Raw genomic sequence first — 25,936 nt, forward strand, 5'->3', positions numbered from 1 at the left:
GGGGGGACGTCCTGCCGAGGGTATCGTGAATATTCTTAATGGAAGCCTATACCTTGTGATACATAATTTTAAAGGTAATAGCTTACTGAATTGAATGCCACAAACCGCATCTCAAAGGAATTATTCTATCAGAAAATAGAGCATTTTTAGTATTGAAAATTTACTGATGTTCAACAATGTAATTTTAACATGGTTCTTGCCACAAAATGTGTTACACTAATTTTTTTAGCATTTTTTTAAATGTTCAATTAAATAAAACAAAAATTTCATTTTTAAGCTGGTTCTATTAGCACAAATTTGCCAGTTTTTATTACAGTACAATTATGGAAATACTTATGTTATTGATTTCTTATTACAAATAAAAAATAATGTATGCTGTTAGAAAAGTCTTACAACAAACGTTTTACCTGCATTTGGTGTCAAAGCAATTGTTCGAACTGTGTTCCTTCTACGGTTTGACAATGAGCCAATCTTGTGTAAAATGATTCGACAGAGTTTGCCTAACATTTCTTCAGTTATCGAAGCAATCTCCTCTATAATCCTTTTTTCTTAGGTCTTCCAAATTATGAGGCTTTCTTCTATAAAACATTGGATTTTAAATGACCCCATAGGAAATAATCGATTGGTGACAAATCCGGAGATCTTGGAGGCCATTCGATTTCTCCTCTTCGGCCAATCCATTTATGAGGAAACCTTAAATCCAAATACTCTCTTACCTGTCTCCCATAATGGGGTGGAGCACCATCCTGCTGAAACCATACATTAATCAAAGTATTCTCCTGATGCAATTTGAATAGTTGGGATTATTTCATTTTGGAGCATATTGTAGTAAAGTTCGGCATTTAAATTTCCATTGATGAAAAAGGGTCCAACAATTTTGTTACCTAAAATTCCACACCATACGTTCAGTTTTTGTGGTTGCTGTGAATGGGACTCAGTAATCCAATGTGGGTTTTTCACTAGCCCAGTAACGGCAATTGTGCCTGTTAACATTGCCATTTAGGAAAAAAGTTTGCCTCATCAGAAAATAGTATGTTGGTCAGAAAATCTCTATTGTCATCACATTTGCGCCATCACAAGTTCACAAAAACTCAACTCTTCTGTCGTAATCATCCCTCATTTAACTGTTGGACTAAATGAACTTTAAATGGTTTGTATTTATTAATTTTCAAAATCTTACTCACAGACATAGGGTGCATATCATGTTGCTGTGCAGCTTTTCTGAGCGATGTATGTGGGTTTTCAATAAATGTTTGCAAAACATCTAGTGCATGTTCTTCATCTGTTGCAGATTGTATCCTACCCGACTTTGGCCGATTACGTACACTCCCTGTCATTCAAAACGCTCAATAGTTTTTTGATATTGTTGAAACACTTATGGGATTCCTTTCTGGGAAAGTGTCATTAAACAAATTACAAACTTCCCGATAAGATCTTTGACGATCGCCATATCCTCGCATCATCAACAGAGTAATTCGTTTCTCTTTCAGACAATTCCATTAAAATGCCAAATAAAAACTGAACTACTGTAATTAGATAACTTGTTGACAGCAATGCTTCAGAGACACTGATTAACTCGACAGGAATGATATGACCTTTGTCCATTTGTAATTCCCAAGCTTAGACCTGTCTAGTGAAAGCTCCATGCTCAACAAACTGAAACCTGTAGACCAGATGGATTAATAACACAATAATGTTTCTCATAGGCTAGTGACCTTTGTCTCTTTAAAACCTTCCTGCTGACTGGAAAACACCAAGTACAGATTCATAAGTAATCAGAGAAAGTGACTCATAAGTTTTATTCATTGTAATAAAAACTGGTAAATTTGTACTAATGAAACCAGCTTAAAAATAAATTGTTTATTTTATTTTAATTGAACATTTAAAAAATGCTAAAAAATTAGTGTAACACATTTTGTGGCAAGAACCATGTTAAAATTACATTGTTGAACATCAGTAAATTTTCAATACTAAAAATGCTCTATTTTCTGATAGAATAATTCCTTTGAGGTGCGGTTTGTGGCATTCAATTCAGTAAGCTATTACCTTTAAAATTATGTATCACAAGGTATAGGCTTCCATTAAGAATATTCACGATACCCTCGGCAGGACGTCCCCCGTTGGTGTGACATAACAAAACATTGTTCCAAAAAGTAGATGCCCAATCTCTATCACGATTGTAAGAGGTTTAAAATTTATATTTAAATTATTAAAGGATATATTTGGGTGTTTCCAGACATAATATACACCCTGTATATATATATATATATATATATATATATATATATATATATATATATAATATTTATAGTTTTAGACTCAGAGTAAAGTAACTCTCTCTATGGAGCAACTTTTCCCCAAAATAAATAAGTATATAACTAATAGATAAACAGTTGATTTTGAATAACATTATTCAAAAAAACAAACACCTAATGTAAATACTGATTAGATTTATATCCTTACATATGATGGTGATAATTTATAAAAATATTATTAAAAAAGTAAATCCAAACACATTTTAATGGAATTTGTCTGGAAGTATCTCCAAATGACTATTTGGGATTTATTTTATACCCTAAGTGTGAGTCTCCTCCAAAATAATGTTGTATATACATCACTGCCTCCTGTCAGTTATGGGAATAACCTAGTAAAAGTATCACTCTAGCTTCGAGGTGGCACTGGAAATATACCAGCTATACTAACACCACTTTCATGTCAACTATGGAAATATCTTTGTTTTGCCAGTAATACTATCAATTCAGTTTTTATGTGTCACTTGCAATATACCAGGTTTGCTGGCACCACTTTCAGTTAGAGATTAGGAATAAACACTTATTTACTCGTGATATTATGTGTTTAAGTTGCATTCACAGGTAATGCTATTTTGCTAGCCTATATTCCACCAAAATAATTAATATAACAGATGAATATAATAGTCATACATATACGTTATTCTAATATAGGTATATTTATTATCTTGGTGGAATTACGACATTTAGAAATCAAATGTGAGATATTCTCAGTTTATATATTTATAGCATATTTTAAGGTTATTTGTTCATTAAATCATATTACATAAAGTTTCAGTTGTTAAATGGCTGTATTAGAGATGAAATTTAAAACTGTTACACACGTGGTTGATAAAAAAGATGCACCCATTGTGATAGATTTGATTTTCTTTCACCTAGGTGTTAGACTCTGGAGTGTTACGAGAGCCAGAATAATCTGGTGAGCATATCTCCAATTTAGAACATTTTTCAACCACTGGATAAGAAATTCACCTTCCAACTGGTGTGTTGTTGCTACTAGATGCAGATAGGAGCAATGTGCTAGGAAAGGTGGTAGTCAGAGAGCCATCAGATTATCAACAGGCAGTGCTTACATCACAAGCTCTCCAGTGGTCTAGGAGTAACTTTTCATTATAATGATTGACTCTACGTTCAGCCAGGTCGGTCAAAGAGCTTCCTAGCCAAAATAAGTTTTCAAATATTGTGAAGTCTTCTAAATCAGGTTGCCAAAAGCTCTCCTGTTAGTTGTAATAAGCCATCGTCCTGTTTAAGTTTTATGTACGTTGAATATTTCATCTTAATAAAAGCAATAAAACAAACTTTATAGTTTAGAGTATGTTAAGCTTTAGACTAGGTAAAAGTCTAAGAGAAGACATTATCCAACACTAAAATCTGTTACCGCTTGAAACATTCACTAGTATACTACCTTGCAACCAATGACAGAAATTGTAATTATAAATATATTACAGAAAAGTATCCATTATTTAACTTTAGTTGAATGGAATCGGGTTATTACTGGATAATTCAAATGTATTAAGTAGCTTACAATCGTCTGCCAACTAATTTGACATCCCTGAATGCTGAATGATATCTCATAAGTAAAATGTGAACTGAAAACAATTTGGTATATGTGATAGCTATTCTCTTTTTAATTGGAATGTCTACAGCTTGTGTGAACACCAAGCAGTGCGCTATGCTGATCCTATCTGTGCTACACAAACTGCATTCATAAATAAAAATAATAATAATTAAAAATGGAATAGTCCTTTTCACAGAAGTGTTCTTCAGCCAAGTACATCATAATCAGGAATCTCAATGGGATACAGTTTTTTTTTACTCTTTGAAGTAATTTTATCGTATGATTAACCCAACTGAAGAAATAATGGCAGATTACTTTAGCATTGTGGGCCAAGTTCCACATTCTCTTTCATAGTTTTAACAGAAACGGGCCACATTTTTTAGGTTCCACCCTTGGACTGTTTTAAACTTTCATGATTACCTGGATTGCAAGAAGAACTTTCATTGCTGACAATAGTATCTTGCTCCACAAACAGTTTATAAAAACTGACATAAATGTTGCATTTATAAATGGGATCTCTTATTTACTGTATTTCAGATCCTCAAAAAATTCAATTTTGCACATAATATGGTTCATTGGAAAGCACCAAAGTATTTAAAGTATGTATAGACATTACAAAAGCGCAGACAAGGAAGGTATTGTTGTAACTGCCAGCTATCTTATTTACCATTCTTATTATATGCACATGACTTAAATACACATATCACAGTAACACATCACTAACTTCTGGGAGATTTAAAGCACAAGCATCCATTGATCATTGTGAATGATGGTTACTGTATCAGTAATGTTTTATAATAAAGCCTTTAATTTTCTTTAACTATGGTAGATACTATTTTTTATGTTCAAATTTACATTACAACAATATGGTACTGATTTTTAAGGAGTTCCTGAATGATTTCTGATGCTAATCACAGAACGTAAATGCCACACACTTCTGGATAATATTACACTTAACTAATGCACTACACCTCTAATTTAGCATTTTGGTAAAAAATATAGCGTTATTGACGATAGTTTCTGAAGGACTCAATATCATATAGCTCATGTACAGAATTTAATTAAGTTAACTGATCTCTTCTGACATACACTTTTTAGCAATAGTGAAAATGTAATAGTAATAACGCGTAATCATTATTTTGCAATATGTTTTTGAATTTTTGTTTATTTATTTCTTGGTGAATAAGTAGTAGCACTCAGAATTTGATAATTCCAGGATTGTCATATCTATTCTGTTGCTAGGCCAATATTCAAGTATCTGCCAATCTTTTACAAACACATTGTCTCAAATTACTTTTACATAAAAGAGTTGATTCAAAAGTTATAATAATCTTACAAAACCCTCCTGTACCAACTAAACACAATGAGTCCAGTAAAAATAATTTTAACATTCTCAAAATACAAAGTGTAACAGAAGGTAAAATTCCAAAAATGTCAGATGAGCCATTAAAAAAAATTGAACCATACTTTGAAATAATAATAATAAAAAAAACAAAGAGTGTATCATGGCTTAATCGGCCAATCTAGCCAGCTATTTAGTTGAGATATTTATGTGAGATCACTTTTTGTACCAAATATGAACTTGTTTTAGTATTTCTATAGCTTTCATTTCCACATACTGCGTAATATAGCATATATATATAAAACGTTTTTAACAGAGGATCTTCCTGTAAGTGATACCATGAGGACAATTCCAACATGTTTGAAAAGTGATTTTGTGCCATACTGTTAACAATTTATTTCATTATTATTATAGTTTACCCACCTGCTTAGTTAATGAAAACGCTATTTTCTTTGCTACCAATTTTATTACCATATTTGACTATTAATTATGAACTCATGTTCATATTGGACATTACAGGGATTGGAACCCATTGCACACAGTGTCTGACATAAGCTGTAATCTAGGAAAGTTAAAACATGTGTTTGTCTAAAATGTGAATTTTATGGTTAGATTTTATTACAACTCTATTATCAACTGCTTTTTTTGTAATCTGATTGAGTCAGTTTACATGAAATACCATATATAATAATCGTAAATAATTACTAAGAGAATATAGATAAAAAGGTTAAAGCTGGTAGGCACAGGGTGAAGTGAATTAAAAATGTAAATGATTTACTTTATATGCAATGTTTGATGTAATACACATTTAGTGATTTAGGCAATTCCACTAAAAATCACTATAATAAAAGTTAAGGAAGAGCGCGTCAGCTGCTGGCCGTGCATCTAAGGCTCCACTTTTAACACGAGGATAAAGTTTAAAACTATTATGAATAGTAATTAAACTATAGAAGCTTAAATTTTAGTGTCTTAATGCTGGCGGCTTATAATATAATATATTCAATATAAAGTTCCTTATGGGAAAATCTATACTGAGTATAAACTATAAACAATTAGTATTAACAGATAATCATATTTAAGTTAAATAGCATTTTCAAATCTAAGCTTCTAAAGTGAAACATTTGTAGATTTGAGACAAATTAATATTCATAACACAATCTTAAACCTTATCTCCATGTTAAAAGCGGAGCCTGATGCATGGCAGGTAGTTAACTCATGTTCCCTCTTAACTGTTAATATTTTGCAGACATTGCCGTAGAAGTAGTACAGTTTCTATTCTCAACAGCTCTCGCTAAGAGAGGGAACCATTATAGTGTTGGGTGAGAGGAAGATCGAACTGGTGATTGCAGTCTGGGCCATTCCCACAGGAAAACAATTAGCAGTTTATAATTGGATCAAATAAATCATTAAACAATGATTTCCATGTACAGATAAAACACTACACAACATTTTAAGCTTTATATGCATGAAATGAATCAGTCAAAACAATTGTTTCCAAAAAAGCTTTTTGAGTGATTGGGTATGATTGCTGGTGGAACAGCATTCTATGAATATAAACAACTATTTGGAAAAATATATGACCCTTCATTATTAAATTTTAAATTTTGGCGATGGACTGTCAATTGCAGTGAGAAAAATTAAGTCTTTTCTCAACAAAGCCATGTTCATTTGTTATAGTACTGTTGTTTTAATAATTGTTTGTTGTATTTCTTATCATAATGACTAAGAAACAAGTCAATGTGGCCAGCCCATCTCCAAATAAATATTTTACTTGGCATAACAACCAGTAATTTACCATTTGATTCCAAAAATTACTCATATAAGCTTAATTTTGTCCTTGACTTCTATAATTCCACATTTAGTATAGATAGTGTAAAATACCCTAGCACTACAGTTCTGGCTTTTTAGGGATAAATCAAACCCCTTTCATAGTGAATCCGCTTATTATTTCAATATAATAATGTTATCTATGTACAACGAAAACTGTGTATTAGATTAACTTGCATAGAACTATGGAACCGTTCAGATAGGGAAATTAACATGGGACTATATTCGCATTATATCATTATTATTGTGAATTAACAACAGGTCGCAACAACGAACAACTCTTCTCTCTCATAACAATCAACGAAATAAAACTTAAGTCTGTTATCAGGCAGTGCCACCCTCTACTCTACGGCGCGGCGCCGGCGCGACGAGCTCTGCAACCAGCGCCTGGCTACATTATGTCTACAAGTATTGTTGTGTTGTCAGTCCGACTAACACTGCAGGGGTATATACACAGTCTAGTCAACCTTCCCAATTTTTAATGTAAAATCATGTAGCATGGGTCCTCTAGATTTTAAAACTCTGTGTCTTTTACAATAATTAAAATTCATATGTCACATATGAACCCATCAGTAGTAATTTTGTAGTGTTCAAAGTACAAAAAATTAATACAGTAATTCTTTTTTTTAACTTGTGACACAGAAATTGTATTTATTTTGAAAGAACCCTATCAGTAACCAACAATGTAAAACACTAACACTGTTAGGGAAAAGTAGTTCAGATTGACTATTTCTTTTTCATTTTTACAAACATTCATCTTGATGAATCTTTTAAGCTGTAATTTGCTTATTAATCTGCTGCAAAAAGTTATTGAATATATTGGAGACCATGTCTTTACAAAATAGGAAATGTGAATTGTAATGAATGGCCGCTGTATCAGTTTCTTAGGCCTACTATATAAACTCCACTTTGTACAAACAACATTAAAACGAAATAAAAAATCGTTTGGTAACTTTTACAACATTTCAATAACTCTCACACTAAAAATACCCAATGATTAGTGTCAACACATGTTGAGTAGGTATACAAAATCACCAATACCTTATAAATAACAATACAATTTGTGAAATTTAAAATTCTAAGAATAAAAAAGAATATTATAATAGTAATCCCACTATATAAGCACATACTGTAAAATTAAAATTACACCAAAAAAAGAAGAAAATACAATCTTTAAACTAGTATTAACAAATTTGATAGTTTTGTAATAATATATATCTTAAATTAAATTGACTTATTTGGACATTTTAAATCTACAAAATAATGTTTCATACAAAATATCAACAGTCAACATTTTCTAGCTTAGTATAATAAAGTAACAATGGACGTGAAGGTGAGATGGACAGTTTAATGTATTGATCACATTTCTGGTTGGAAAACCTATTTAGAAAATAGCAGTTTTGCAAGGATGTATGGTGTGATTTGCATTAAACAGAGGAAAAAACACATTAGATCTCTTGTAATACTGAATACTTCTCTCAGTCTGGCCATCATTCAGCCTAGAGTCCTTGTAAAATTTAAAAGTAATAACTTCCAGGTTTAGCCAAAATTTAGGAATTTCATTCAGCTTTTTAAATTCATAAACTTATGTTTCATTATATTTGAAATATTTTTTTAACCTGAAACAAATTAGGTAATATTACAAATATACACATTTTTAGATAATAACTTTCTTTGAGAAGTCAAATTCCATTGTATTAAGTTTTTATGGTCCAGTAAGTAACAAAATATTTCCAAACTTGGCATTCACATTCTGTATAATGTTAAAAACTTGGGAACATGTTTGTAAACAGTGAAGATTACGGATCGTTAATTTATTGGCAGCAACAAAAATTATTTAAAAAAATGAAAACGTAGTTAAGAACATATTATGTTTTAAAAAGAGAAAATATCAATAATTATGTAATTTTAATACAACCATAAAATTGTTTTATACAGAATTTAACTATCAATCTTCTAAATTATACACTCTAAAATTGATTCACTATTCCATTAGCAGATCTGAATCTCAGATCATGAACTTGAAGTTTATATTCAATGTACAGATCTTACTATTAAATTTATATATTCTTTAAATAGTGTTTTATTATGAATAACTTTAATATGTGTATATTTTATTGTTTTAATTTAAAAACATATTATGTTTCATAAGTATTGTAAAACATTAAATCATGACAACTTTATAATTATTTTAAAACAATTGTAATTAAATTTTTTTATTTGTATATATATATATATATATATATATATATTTATTTATATATAGTCATCTTATATCTCTGTGTATGTGTAAGATGATGCTGCAGTTAACATGTTAATGAAGAATCGTAAAAAACAATTTTAACAAATAAAACAACAGAACAAACACAAATTTTATTATTTGTTTTGTTTTTTTGGGGGGGGGGGAAAGGAGTGATCCTACTTGATCGAAATTGATATTTCTTTGAAAGAACACTATCACTACTGTGTTTAAAAATATTTTGGTACAAATTAAAAATTAATTATTAGATGAAGTTGTTAGATTGTATACGTTATGTTTGTCAAGAAAACATAATGGCACAATATTAATAGCTGTAAAGTATGTTTCTTTCATTGTTGACATGACTACAGATATCTCATTTATACTTTAGCTAGTTATAGTTTTCCACAGTTGTAACTTATTAGATAAAGCTAGTTAGACATTTTGAGATTTTGATAACCTAGAAAGACACAATGCTAAATGTATTACCAAATGTCTCTGTATCAATTTATAGAATGTTTTAGAATATCCAGAACAACTTGTCTCTTAAAGCTAAAGTGGCCCATTTGTGCATACCAAAAATGGTGTGCAGGTCGTATGGCAAACATCTTATAAACATACTATTTTTGGATAATTGCTACTCTCACCAGTTTAATTTGATTGTAGCAACAGCCAAGGCGTTCAATTTTTCTTTTCAGATTAAACATTTTTTAAATTCACCTCAATGGTTAAGTGGTTTGGACAGTATAGTTGGCAAACAAACAAGCCTGGTCTTCAGCTACAAGGAATTTTAAGACCAAAACTATTAATACTATTTTTGAGGACAAGGAATAATTAATTGAGTGTATGGAGGAAATCCAATCAACAATTTACCAACCAAAAACAATAATGAAAGCAGTGTCATAGCTCATATCCTTACAAATCAGAAATCTATTATTGGCTTTCTGCTTTTCAAAAATCAATGCGTTAAATGGATATTTTATATAATCAGTTACAGCTAACATAAACTGATAATGTGAGGACTACAGCTAATGTTGTCCAGGCTTATTTCATCAAGGCTACTGATAAAGATAAAACTAACATGGAGTTACATGGATATAAAAATGTAAATAACCACCAGATTTGCTTTCATATCTTGCTTCAGAATATATCTTTTAAGTAAAAACAGTTGTTGGATTTCAAACAATTTTTTCCAAAAATTAATTGAAGATGCAGTAAGTGTGTATTATTTGTATGAAAAATTGGTTCAAGATCTAGTTATACAACAACATATACAAGCGAGCTGAATTTAGATACATGCAGTACATGGTGTGGTCAGTTTTTATAGAAAATAATTTAGTGATTTTATTCTCAGAAAGCTTTTTTATTAATTATTGCAGTAATCTTAGTGATGACTATAGCAACATAGGATGATGTTTTTCATTCCATAAGTGATAAACAAAGCAACATAATCTTTAATTTGATCAACTTGTCACAACATGCTCAGCATACCACTGTCTGTCTGTAATTAATTCTATGTTTCAATCAAAACCAAACATATTAATTAATTTTCTTTAATTTAGCATTTATTTTTTTATAGATAATTAAAAACATATACTTTATAGTACATGAGGATACTTAATTTTTAGCAAAGAGAAGATTGCTGTTTGAACAGTTTTGTTATATAATTTTAGGCTTTTCAATACTTCTAGCCAAATGGTTCACACTTAAATTTTGTCAGCAACAAAGGGACAAAATTGGAAATAAATCTATAAAGTACCATTAATGAGCTACCATAAAAATAACAAATTGAGAGAGGAAACGTTTTATTCAATGCTGCCACATCATATTTTTTTACAGTAGCTGCTGAACAACCATGGTTATACTTACAACATACCTGGCACCAGGTTATTTATTTGATTCCTTATTGAGAGATATATTGTGATAAATGTGTCCTTCTAATGTTGTCTTCATGAATAAGAACATGAGATTAACCTTATAAAATAATGATAAAAATTAGATTTTATTTTTAGATGTTGTTCTTGTTAATCTGTGTAGGCTTAATATACAAATTTTATAGAAGTTATAGGTATTGTTAATGTGTCTATTATTCTTATCAATTTTTTGTTTTTTTTTCATTAACATTAAAATAATATTTCCTTTAATGCAAGAACTTTTATACCAGTAGCTTTAAAACAAAACAAAAGTCATTGCACATTTGCAGAATGCTGACAATTTGTTAAATTAGCCTTTATCAAGATCTATTCAAAATACTAGAACAATTGATCAATAAAATTACTGTAAATTACAGTATCATTACAACTATATTATATTTACAACTGTGTTAGGAAGCCTAGAACTTTTAAATACAATCCAACAAGTGCCATAGGTGATTAATTCAATAGTAATTAATTGTATATGTATTATTATAACAAAATAATGGTAACAAGTAATTTCAATGCTGAGATGGATGCTGGTGTTCCAAAGAGAAATGTGACCATTTACTTAAAAATATACGTACATTTTATAACTATGTACTCATTTCTAGTGGCAACAAACATAAAAATACCATGAATAACCTATACTATCCAGGAACTAATATTCGTTACGACACGTAACCCTACGACGTGAGTCATGTACAATAATTGTGATAGAAACGCCTTACAACACCCGGTATCGAGCTAAGTTTGACTTTTTACAAGGATTTCAACACGCATTAGAGTTGCTAGTTACATTAGTACACAGTTGTAGAAATTTTGATAATAATTCCTTCTAAACACATTTATGAGTATTACTATACAAAACGATAATAACTTTACATTTAAAAATTTTACTGCAAGAGATGTAATTGTGACTTCTACTGTAAATATATTAGTGATTTCATTTTGAAAATATTGAATTTGTAAAAAATAAATATTTGGAAAACAAAAACAAATTACACAGTAGAGTTGTAAGGAGGATAAACAAAATTATAATTGCTGATTCAATCAATAAGAGTTGAATTATGGTTGTGAATACATCAATGCACCAATGTTAGCTTTTTAGGCACAAATACAGATTCAAGATCCTTTAACTTGTATTTTGCATTGTAGTTTCAGACACAAAAATTATGTGGTATTTGGATAAATCACTAAAGAAGGGCACTTGGAATAACAAAAGTCTTTAATAGTTATTCATAAGGTTAGTGCAGATTATGTTTAATGTGAGAATTCTGATTTTACATTTAAAAAGATTAAAAAATAATATAAAATGTTGCTATTTTAGAAAAAGTTTTTAACTCATAAAAAATGATCTTATTTCTTATTGGTCAACATTAACATAGATTTATATATATATTTTTCAAAGAATGTACCGGAGTTTTATTTGGTTTAATATTTTTAAAAGGTAAACGAAGCATTTTGTCAACAATCCATTTATTTTAACACAATACAATAAATATTTTGAAAACAAGAACACAATATTATAACGATCTTATTATCAATACAACATCCAATCTATGTTCACCCATCAATAAAATTATGCATATTTAACTTGAATATTGAAATCTCCATAACCTCATCAGAGACTGCTGATTCAATCTTGAGGTTATAAACTATTTAGGTTGAAATTAAATTACATCAATTAAAGGGTTTGTTTGTAAACTTAGTAATTGTTTTACCAAACAAAAAATACCATGTTTTGTACTTAATGGTTAATTTAAGTCCTATCTGAAAAATCACCAATTCTAGAAGTATAAAAATAATTTTTTTAAAGACGAACGAAAGAAATAATATATAAGTAAAGTTTTGGAACACATTGACTTTTTACCCACCGCTACTTTTAAATAAAGGCTTCATGCAATACAAATTAATACAAACTAAAGTAAATTTGTATTTTTATATTAAAACAATGAATACAAATATTATCTGTACAGAATACTTCACTATGAAAGCAATTATTCCCCTGGAAATTAAAGTATTTTTATATTGTTTGGAATAACAACCCAACAAATATTTATAGGCAAGTTATTTTTGAAAAATTATGGTTTTCAATTTTTAATAGGACGTTTTTCAACAACCTTTGTAAAAATTACGTAATACAAATACAATCTCTGACATTTGGAAAATGTATCTATGAACTTATTATATACATTATTTTCTCACAAATAAAATATTTAGATCTTTCTATTAATTCAATTTAATGTGATATTTTACTAATAACTATACAGGAAACAGTACATTACAAAAAAATATATACTTTAAAATTCCATGAATGAATAGCTTAATCATATTTCAGTGAATTAATAAATTTATCAAATTTAATATTTTAATTGGTAGAGATTGTTCTACTGTAAGATGTTCGTTGTAATTAATTAATAATATATTTTTGCTTTTTATTGTAGTTCTAGAAAATAAATAAAATAAATAAAATTAAACCAAATAAGTTATTCAGATTGTTTGTTCAGCTGTAGGATTTTCATTTGTAAACAATATAAAGTTGTTGTTATCATAAAAAAATCAAATAATTTTCAATCAATTAGTTTGAAAGTAGTACAACTGAAAGTAAAAATATGTAATAATTTGACAGCTCAAGCAAGCTATACATTATTACATAATTTTATTTTTGTATATATTGTACACTTTAGCTTTAGCAATAAACCTTTAAAATTAGAATCATTTCTTGAATAAATTAGTTTTAATTTAAAAGTTTTTCATATAAAGCTTTTTAAAAAGCTACTTAAATAGAAAAATCTTCTTGACCGCAAATCAATTGCATATCTGTTCTATTGTTATTGTTGGCAAAAATGATCTTTAGGTTGTAGCCTTTTTGAAAGTGACGACTTGCACTGCCTAATTTGACTCTTACAATAATTATACTAAGTGATAAAGTTTTAAATAACTTCTTAAAAGTCCAAACCTGTCAATTTAATAAAATCAAAATAAAAACATGAATTGACCAATCATCAAAATGTATAAATACTATTATTTTACAACATTGTTATCTAATTGGTAAAAATATTGTATTTACTTAAATTAGGGTATTTAGACTTGAGAATTTAGGAAATTAAAAATGTGTTATGAGTGTTTTACGTAATTTCATACAAAAGTAGTACTGTGATACGAGAAAAATTAATTTTTTTAGGGTAGCAGTAATATCACAAACATCTGAGGGTGCCGACCCAGTACTAGTTAATTGTGCGTGTGGAGGATATTGTACTAAATTAGCCTAGGTACGGTTACATCTACCATTGGATACGTTGCTAATACACGTCCCAACATAACCAAACCTTGCAAAATATTTGGTGTTTGATCAAAATAATCTACACCTGGATAACTCAGTTACGTTTGCCTTATTGAGCAGTTGAGTCTTTTCAGTATTATATTTTAAGATAAATTTAGCATTGGACATTTTATCAAAATAAAATGATCTTCATGAAATTTAATCTAATAAAAATACTTGGGAACATGGTAGAAAAATATTTGATTTTATAAAAATATAATTGAATTCATTAAAATATTAACTAATTAACTAAGCATGTATTATTTTAAATATGTTTTTCGAATTCATCATATTAATGATCTGAATATTTTCATACTAAAACACATATCTTTACCTCAACAACTGTATAAAGTATTTAATAACTTTACTTTTCTGAAACATATATCAATAAACTTGTCAGATTCACAGTAAAAACATTTGTATTACGAAGCTTCTTTGTCAGTATTGTATCTGCACTTTACTACAAATTAATCAGAACACTCCAAAATCAAGGTCAGTCTATGGGAATTAATTAACAAAAACATTTGGTAGCCAATTTTAATTCTAAAATGTTATATTGCTGTTGTTCTAACAATAATTTTAATAATGATATCCATAAGACATTTAATAATACTCATAGAAAACAAAAAAAATCTGAAAAAAACTGTTTGTTTTGTGATTCTGTGCAAACAATTTCATAAAAACTTAAAGAATAAAATTGATAGTATGAAATAGTTTTGAACACATTACATTGTCAGCCAAGTCATAGTGTGTCATTCATAATTGGTTACTATTATTGTATGGGCGGTTCTTATATATTAGATAACCTGTTGATAAGGTTTTAGTTTGATAACTATAAATCACGGAATTTCAGAATAGTAGTGCAGTGTACTGATTACTTGAAGTGTTGTTAAATATCTATTAGTACTTGTACTTTTAAATTATAAACGAGTGGTACCGGTGCAACTTATTTCGTTCATAGAGTATTATATCTTAATATCTTCACAGGTTTGCTAGTGAAGTATGGGTAATTTTTCAGTAAAGTTTTAAGTTACTGTGACTGAATAATAAATGATTTTATAAAATATTATTTATGAATAAGTTTTCCGGACAGGGCTTAAATACACTCAAAGTTTAAATCAATTTGTACTGGCACTTCTGATGTCCTGAAGATTGAACTCTTGTATCACTTTATGTTCATCCAGTCTGGGTTTATTTAGATATCTGGACGTTACTTTAGAATTACTAAACCCCTTTTATGTTACTGGTTAGAATATGATGTCAAAATCATCTGTCTTATTTCCACAGTCAAGAGTAGAAAGAAAAAATATTTCAAGGAAAGAAGTGAAGAAAATGATATCACCATAGATTGAAGTCATACAAAAAGTTCCTGGCAATAATCCTATACAGAGCCCTATGGGGTTGCGCTAATTTTAGGATCTTGATCTTCTTGGTTTTTACACTTCATTTATTTTTTGTTTTACCTTCAAAACTTCTCCAGTCTTTTAGATAGCTTTTAGGCAACATTTTGACTGTTTCTTTAAATGAGCAGTGTATATAATGTTTTAAGGGATGATGGTCCACAAAACTTAATTGCTTGATCAACTTCAATAGGATATTTAGTATCTTATTGAAAAAAATTATGAAACTTAAAAATTCTGACTATTTTTAGGTAGAGAGCATGCTCTATTGTCTGCCTATGGCAGGCAAACAGTCATTGACGATACATGACGATGGGGTAGACAAGACAGAGATAAATTCTTGCCAACTGTGATCAATACAGTGCTACAAAATAAAAAGGTTTGTATGAGGTCTGTACTTGCATATTTAAATGGAAAAGATTTTCATTATACAGTATATTATGAATATTAAATGGTTTTAAAAACACTACATTATAAAAAAACTTTTACTTTTAACTAATCTTTGATTCTCATTGTTAAAATTTCTTTGTTTTCTTTGAAAATTTACTGATCAAAATTTGACATTTTAAAATCAAAACATTGCATATTTTGTTACTTTAAATCTAAAAAAATATAGGGAGGGAAATGAAAACCTCCTTCTGTTTCCCTAAAAAGTGTTCTAGATCCATAAGACTCACCAGAATACTATCTCAGAGGTTCAGAAACTTTCAACTTAACAGATTTTTGTTCCTATTTTCAAAGAGTCAAAATCAAATAAAGATTAAGATCACTTCATAAAATCTGTTTCTAGCCATACAATAAGAACTAAATGTTTTGAGACTTTAGAATTAAGAAAGGGCATCTCAGCTATGTGCTGTACATGTTTTAAAATAATCTATTAAGAAATAATATACCTAAGTTTAAAACAGTTTAAAATTTATATGGAAAGTTTACATAAGCAGACAAAAGACTTGATATTTTTCACATCTCATTACATAATATGAGTTAAGAAATAACGTTAAGTTTTTCATTGAACCATTTTCTTAAAGATAAAGCAGTAGGAATCACCACTTTATTTAAATTAAATCTTTACTAACAAGTTGTTATTCTTATAAAAAGTACAAAATTTGCAAAGACTTAACTGCTGCAATTGGCTAAAGCTGAGTTCACCCTTCCAACACGAAGTAAAATATAATTCTGATGTGTGAATGGTAGCAGAGCTAGATACGCTGCATACATCAACGCAATCTGTATAAAATATAACTAATATCATACAATATACAAACAATAGCAGACACATATTTCATTGCGTTCCCTATCTATTCTCGGGCTGTTTCTTGTTTTATTCATTAACCCTCGACAATTTAATAGTAATTATTATTTATTCCCTTGGTTTAAATATTAAAATTGTTCTAAACACTCCATGTCCACCTCAGAGCACTACAAATTTTTTAAACAATTGTCATAAGTTTTTATCTGTAAGAAATGGTTTTCCTGGCAGAGAGTAGATGGGAAGTTGTAAGTTTAATCCTTAGTCGCACTTCAACAACTAAATCGACCACTCGTACACTGTGCTTGAGAGAGAGAACGAAAAGGGTAAACTAAAGGACAAGTCTTAGTTAGGAACACTCACCACGTGAGAAACTAGAATCAAAACCAGGTGTGATCAAGGTGTTATAGAATCAGATGGAATCACAAACCTGGTTAACACAGAAGCTTTACCCTTACAACTGTTTGGCTACCTGTATTGTAGTGATATGCGTCGGTCATTGTAGATTTGTGCAATTTCAGTTTCACGAGTAGTTAGGAGTCAATTGTTCTAGTTCCCCAAAGTGGGATTTAAACCTGTTTTACTTCACCAAGACCCGAGGAAATATTACACTATGGAAGAATATTATCTCCCATCAAACAATTTATGAATGCTTTGTATCAATTTTACGTTGTTTCGATGTATATACAATATTTGTTTCAATGCGTAACAAATAATTTTGTCAAGGCATGACATCCTTCTGTCTTGGATATTTGGCCATCCCAATTTAATTTCAAGCCCATACATGAAACATTTGATATTAAATATTTCAATCAATGAATCAATTGAAATGGTTTTTTTCATGTTATATGTGGTTTTTTTTCTTCATTAAAAATCAAGAAATAAATTTTTGTTGCAAACAATTTGGCTTGAGATTCATAGCAATAGAGTACTTTAGAAAATTCACTGACTATAATGAATGATATAAACATGTAAGTACAGTAATCTGCAGTTAGCTAATTTTAGGTTTAAAAAATTGTGTATACAATTAAAGTTTTAAACTATACCATAGGCAAAGGTATTTACTATTTTGATAAGTTTGTATGAGTACAAACTTGTAAAACGATGATAATGAAACAATGCTCTCGATTTTAAATCAATTAGTATTGAAAACTAAAATTTGTGAACATATTTTACATGTTTAGATGTTAGTGTAATTTTTTCTGCAAAATAACAATTATGAAACTCGTACATGAACATATTTATTTTTATGAATAACATTTTATACTTTATTTTGATTTAATGTTCCAAATGAAAAAGTTATATTAATTAAACACAGCGAGTCCTGAAGACCCTCTAAATTACATGATTATCAGTGTTTTTCCACTTGGTGATGTGCAACAGGTGAGTATTACAAAATAAACTTTTAACATTTCATTTGTCAACCTGAAAAATGTGCGACGAAGAGCGCTGAACTGTCGTATGGAAGCAAACCGATTTTCAATTTATCATAATAAGGCATTGACACAGCGGTCCAGCCACTTCCCTCGTCTCCCTGCTAGTAAAAACTATTTCCAACTGATTTTAGTTCTTTTCCTACATCGTCGATCTATTAGATGGCCTAGAAGGAGTACACCGAAGAGCAATACACTCAGTCTGGCACGAGGGGCGGCACTGGCACAGGGGGCGAGCACCGATGTCGCACCGGTGGCACAATGTTCTGCCCGCGAACCACTGGCATTGGGGAGGCACTCGGCCGGCGTCACGCACAACTCACTCGTCCCACAATGTGAGAAACAGCAGGACGACGAGTAGGTAGACCGTTGAAGCTGTTCCCCCGTCTCCGGGATATTAGGATCTATAACACCAGTAAAAGAAAATTTAAAATTACTTGAACAATGAAAATGAAAAACCATTACCAAACTTCAGATGATACTCAAAATAATTTTTTCCAATACATATGCACTACTTTTATAGATATCTGACACAAATCCATGGTATTTTTGAAATGTTTATATGATTTTACATGAACCCAAATGACATAACATGCATAAACTTAGGTATTACTAAGGATTTTATTTTATCAGCTAGTACAACTGAGGAATGGAAAATGGTATTTTCAACACATGGATTATATTGAGGGAGGAGCTCTTCTTTTTGAAAAAAACAATTTTCTATTATTTTATAAAAGAAAACTCACAATAATCCAATAATTTTTATATTTTCACACAAGGCCTTTTGACATCAAAGATGACATCTTCAGGTGCCACCACGATTGACAAAGGTGCAGGACGATGGCATCTTTGATGTCGAAAGGCCTCGTGTGAAAATATAAAAATTATTGGATTATTGTGAGTTTTCTTTTATAAAACATGGATTATAGTTACTTTACAATCAATTGATTAATTTAAACAATCCTGCTTCCTGCAGAAGAACAATTTGCTCATGGTAGAAGTAGTGGGTGAGAGAGAACTTGATTGTTTTGATCTCAGGAAAAGTCCAAATGTCATAACCTCCACAGTTAGGATGGATCATGTCTAGTTTGATGTGTAATGCCAGATTGGTTGCAATATAGTACAAATTTGCAACAGAACACATGATTGTCATGATACAGTCTAGTGACGGTGGCAGTGAAGGTATTTACAATATACACTGTAGCTAAAAATATCACAGGGATTGTAGTGGATGCATCTTACTACTATTCTGACAGTCCTAAAGTGCGTACATGTGATACAGTGAAGTGTTGCAGTGGCAGTGAAGGTCTTTACAATATACACTGTAGCTAGAAAGATCATAGTGATTGCGGTGGATGCATCTTACTACTATTCTGACTGTCCTAAAGTGCGTACATGATACAGTTAAGTGACGCAGTGGCAGTGAAGGTCTTTACAATATACACTGTAGCTAGAAAGATCATAGTGATTGCGGTGGATGCATCTTACTACTATTCTGACTGTCCTAAAGTGCGTACATGTGATACAGTGAAGTGTTGCAGTGGCAGTGAAGGTCTTTACAATATACACTGTAGCTAGAAAGATCATAGTGATTGCGGTGGATGCATCTTACTACTATTCTGACTGTCCTAAAGTGCGTACATGATACAGTTAAGTGACGCAGTGGCAGTGAAGGTCTTTACAATATACACTGTAGCTAGAAAGATCATAGTGATTGTAGTGGATGCATCTTACTACTATTCTGACAGTCCTAAAGTGCGTACATGTGATACAGTGAAGTGTTGCAGTGGCAGTGAAGGTCTTTACAATATACACTGTAGCTAGAAAGATCATAGTGATTGCGGTGGATGCATCTTACTACTATTCTGACTGTCCTAAAGTGCGTACATGTGATACAGTGAAGTGTTGCAGTGGCAGTGAAGGTCTTTACAATATACACTGTAGCTAGAAAGATCATAGTGATTGCGGTGGATGCATCTTACTACTATTCTGACTGTCCTAAAGTGCGTACATGATACAGTTAAGTGACGCAGTGGCAGTGAAGGTCTTTACAATATACACTGTAGCTAGAAAGATCATAGTGATTGCGGTGGATGCATCTTACTACTAATTCTGACTGTCCTGAAGAGTGTACATGTTTCGTGATACAGTGAAAAGAGGGTGATAAGCTGGTTCTCAATTAATTGGTACCAAATTCACGTGAGCATTTAAATGTTAATGCAATAGTATGCAACAAAAATAATCAGTGTTCCTCCAACAGGGTACAATTTAAGACATAGTATAATTCACATACGTGAAGGCCAAATATTTGAGGTGATGAAGTTTAAAAAGCAAGATTATATAAGCTATTTTCATTTTAAACAACACTACGAAAAGAGCCAATTATTTCTCTTTCAATTTAAAACTTTATTGAGGCTTCAGGTAGTGTTATAATTGAAGGGCAGAAATGGAAAAGCCTTATGTCATGTAAAACTTTGTGCTCTTGTAACCAATTACTATTTATCTTTAATTATCCCTTTCAAACATTACAAAATCTATCAGATATGCAAAATGTTGTATAGTATCACATTCATTCTAATATATACCACCTTATTTATTTTAGTCTGGGTAATTCTCTTAAGAATTACAGAAGTTTCATTGTTATTGAATTGGAAAAAATCTTAAAAGGAGAAAAGAAGAATTCAGTCAGGCAATAAAATATAGAGATGAATTACCAGATCAAATATCATGAACATCCCTTTTGATGTAAAGTTGGATAAATACAGGTTTGATTTGGGCCTTAATCTTGAAATATACTGGTGATACATAATAGTTAAGAAAGTTAATTACACATGAAAATATAAGGATTAACGTAAAAACCATTGTCAAACAAATGAACGTTTGACCAAAAGTGTGGATACATTTTTTTTACCTAATCACTTGTTATTTTAGAAATCAAGTATTAAAATTTAATGATTAGTTCATTATATAACAGCAATAAATTCTGCTTGCTATCCACATTATTGTTGGAGATTTAGAAACTTTATTTTAAAAGATCATAAGGTCTTGAGAGTATTTTTATTAAATTTGGGCGAAAATTAAATTGGAAAAATTTGAAGTCTTTGAATTTGTTTTATAAATTAATATAACGTTGATGGGTAAAATATTTCAGGATAGTATGATTAAATAAATTTACTCCTATAGTAGCCTAACCTTACCGAGGCACAGGAAAGTGGGCTCCCCCGCATACTGTGTGGGGTAGGAGGGGGCACGGTCGCTCGGCAGAAAGAAGGGACACTTCTGTTCCACCCTCTGGCACACGGTTCGACAAGGCTTCACTCTATGTCGACCGTGAAGCCAGTGAGGCACCAGGGAGGCACACACCCACTGCCGGTACGCTTCCTGCAAGCACAAACGAATTAATCATTAATATAGGAAAACCACACGATAAGTACTTGGTTTTTAAAGTTTATGTTCTATTCAGTATAAAAAAGTGACCAGAGAACATTGATGTAAATAGTAGAAGAGTAAAAGTTTAATAGTATTAGTACCCTCAAACAGTTGCATTTAAAGCCATCTTGTTTTGGATGAGCAATTGTGCCCTCAATGATATTAATTTTTTAAACTAAGTTCATTATTCAATGAAAACTAAATAAATGAAAATAACCCAGCTACGGCTCCAACCATGCTCTTAAAGCCTCTGGCCTCTGGCTTGGTATTTCAAATTTTGGGCTACCACTGTTCACCAGGTCTGTGAGATCTACTGAAGTCTACCTCTGCTCACTGGCTCTAGTTCTATAGCAGCTTCCAAAAGTTTTCAGTTTCTAAAAGTCTGGAAACTTTATGAGAATTGTTATTTCCCAGTCTCAGGGAGCTCCCAGTCTCTGTATGCTTCTAGGTCCTGGGAGCTCTGTCCTCTAGTAACATCTGGTGTTTCCAAGCTCCCAGCTTCTGCAAGCATAGTAGTGTACGCTAGAACGTACAGCAGTTGCGTAGCCTAACTAAACTTTCAGAAGGAGGATCGAATATCCGTGAGTTTAAGAAAGGGCTGTCCATTGGAAGATTTACAAAGTGTTGTGTACAAAGACCAGTTTTAAAGCAAATTTTACTTTAGTAACATTTACATGCTTGAATAAATCATCCAGGCAAAGATAAAAAAATCATCAATTCGTTAAAAGTTTTCTGGATTTATGGTCTTTACTGGTTAAAAATCTTCCTTAGGAAAATACAATTATATAAAAACACTCTTAAACAAATGTTTTAAAGAAACTCTCTTGTATTTCTAAATTTAAAGTAATACAAGGATGAATAAAATATTAATGGGGTTTTTCTTTTTAAAACTCCATAGGTGAAGTGCTTGACATAATGTCTTCATCTATTTTGGGGGGGGGGGGGAGAAGTCAATATGCTAGGAGTTCAGCATACCAAGTCAGATGGGTTATTAGGACCAAATCTGAGAAAGAGGCCCAAACGCCTGTTGTGCAAGGAATTATTATAACATTTTTGTTGCGGAAGGATGTAAAACCTGCCAAAATTTTTTGTTGGTTAAGTACATTTTAAGAAACGTTTTCAAGGATCCAAGTCCACAATTTGCACAAACAAGTTTGAAAAGCCTGAGAGTCAGTGTAAAATGAGAACCATGCACAATATAAAAATGATATAAGAGCCAAGACCTGTATTTTGCAGGAAAAGTTCTTGCTATAATTTTTTGGGATTGTAGAATTGCTCATTAATTTTCTCCGTGAACGGCATACAATTAATGCTCTGTACAACAGCCAATTCCTTGATTATGAAACTGTACTTTCAGTAAAGACATCAAGATGTCTATTTGAAATACAATTCTGCTCCATGACAACACTCGCCACACAAAAACAGCTGCATTAAATCAAGAAACCAAATTCATTAGAACATTTGAACAGTTGAACATGACTAAATACAGTCCCATGTAACATCCGTGTAGCATGTTTGTGCCACTTAAAAAAGAATTTTGAGGTCACCACTTTGACTGACAATGGTGAAGGAATGGAAACGATTGTATGCAATCAGTTACAGATTAATTATTTGATGATGGCATTATAAATATTCCGATTCAATGGGGGAAAAAACATGTAAATAAAAGAAGAGATTATGTAGAATTAGAAGGGTTCAAAATTAATTTACTCTACAAATAAATGTTCTAAAAGAAAACCTGGTTAATATTTGATTTGCCCTCATATAATTGTTCTCAATGTTTATACAGTAAGCAGTTTATCGTTCTTAACAACAGTCTTGATAAAATTACTATAACTTGTTGAGTGTTTGCCAGTAGAATGTACTTGCCAACCATCATATATCACAGAACCAAAGACTTAAAACACTAATTACAAGATAAAAGTTAATTTATTATAATAATGCAACATGAGGTCCCAACAAACTAAACACATTTTTTGAATACAACTAACATAATGGAAAATACACTTTTATTTGTAGTTGAATAACTGATTTAGGCCAAACTAAACTTTTGTTAAAATTACTAAAAATGAAAACTTAGTAATCATAAATTTTATATATATATATATATATATATATATATAATATATATATATATATATAAATATATATATGAAATGTTTATTAGACAGAAAGTAAAACAAAATTATTTATAAATAAATAAATAGTCTTTCCATCTCAGTAAGAAGAATACTTAGTTAAATCTTGTAACTAGAATATTAATAATTTATTTCTTATGGGATTTATATGTGATCAATATCTCGAAAACTGTTTGAGATACAACAGAACTGTATGTTACAAAAAGTTCAATAAATGGTATAAGCATCCAAAATACTTAATATTTTCTCTAGGTTTATAAATAATGGAGTTGTGATCTTTAATAGTATTAGCAGCTGTTATATTGAAATACAATAGTATACAAATGTGGCTAATGACCATGACCAAGATATATATATATACCGGTATATAATCACAGATTTTGGGATGGAGAAACATCTAATATCCCTCCTGGCTGCGTCACTGGTTATTGACTTGTGGCAAATACCAGCCACAACCTCTTCCACCATCAGTCTTTTGGCATATGAATACTCTGTTATCTGGTGGTATTCTTTGTATTATTAAAACTCATCTCCATAATAAATTGATAAAATCCATGTATGATATCCAGACAAGTTGTGTAGAAAACAGTTTTGACCCATGATGGTTAACCCAATCAAATGATAAAAAACCTTCATCTATTTGTTTCACATAATAAATACTTTAATTTTGGCTATAACAAATGCATTTATAAGATTTAGAAGACAGTCATTGTAGTATGAGAAAAGTTCTAGTCCTGGGTTTTCATATTTTTGGTACATATGTTTATATAAACTTTTGCAGAATTCATTAACACAATAGTAATTGTATGAAAAACAGTTTTGGATTTGTAGCTCTGCACTCCTGCTTAAAAGTACTTCATGTTAAGTACTTACCATTGGTCTATGCCATATTCAAATGCATTATCTAAGTACATGTTGTGGTTATTTGAAAACCGTTTTTGGGTGTTGAGCTCTATCTTCTTAGCTCATAATGTGCTTCCTGAAATACCATTTTTTTTATTTCATAGAAAGTCCACACTAATTTTTGTTTAAACTCTTAATGTTGATCAGGAGAGCCAACTAAAGTATCGTTATAAAACTGAATTATCAGTTGACCAATAGTAAATGAACGTAACATTCTCTAGCAGAACCAAACTTTCTTCCAAAAAAAGTGAGAAAGAGAACATATTCAGTATTGCTTTCAAGTTTAAAAAATGTATTTAGTTCAGTATGAGAGGTCATACTTTGCATGTTCCGCTCTAAATTAGACAGCCAAGATCAAAAATAAATTACATAAAGCACAACTTTTGTATGCAAAACAAAATGTGGATGAGCTTTGTTTAAAAAAAAAAAAAAATGAATTTTCCCTCCAGATCATGACCATAACACTAAATTACCCTAATTTCCTGAGTAACAGTTTAAATAATTTCCCATCCTCATGATTCTACATTGACAACTCTTTTCACCATTACAGACCCCACTCTGTATAAGAAATTTCAGACCATGCAACACAACAAAAATAAACATAAATAACCGAAAAATCTCCAATTCAAACCCCAAAAAAGTAGCTCACTGGACTGATGATGGACAAAGCAGAAACAGCAAAAAGATAAACAAGACCAAAACTCAAACAACTTTGTAAAGACAAAATGCTACTTTTATAAGCCGGGTAAAAGACCAATTTATTAAAATAATCATGGCAAGTCTCAAACCAAGAAAGACAGGAAAAAATGAAAAAGAAAAACGGAATGGTACTTAAGATGAATGGTAGAGCGGTGAAAGACCCCAAATATTG

General features: G+C 30.6%; 1 protein-coding gene across 1 annotated transcript in view; it reads right to left on the reverse strand.

Annotated features, from left to right (window-relative positions):
- Window positions 1–14,699: 14,699 nt before the first annotated feature.
- The window catches only part of LOC124359558 (transmembrane protein FAM155B), a 72,454-nt gene continuing 61,217 nt past the window's right edge, over window positions 14,700–25,936 (reverse strand). The window contains exons 2-3 of the mRNA XM_046812405.1: window positions 21,793–21,976; window positions 14,700–18,999 (exon numbers count right to left, since the gene is read on the reverse strand). Of these exons, the coding sequence (XP_046668361.1) occupies window positions 18,710–18,999; window positions 21,793–21,976 (474 nt within the window). The 3' untranslated portion in view covers window positions 14,700–18,709. The remainder of the gene's footprint in view (window positions 19,000–21,792; window positions 21,977–25,936) is intronic.

This window comes from Homalodisca vitripennis, chromosome 4 (assembly GCF_021130785.1).
Source record: "Homalodisca vitripennis isolate AUS2020 chromosome 4, UT_GWSS_2.1, whole genome shotgun sequence".
NCBI classification, from domain to species: Eukaryota; Metazoa; Arthropoda; class Insecta; order Hemiptera; family Cicadellidae; genus Homalodisca; species Homalodisca vitripennis.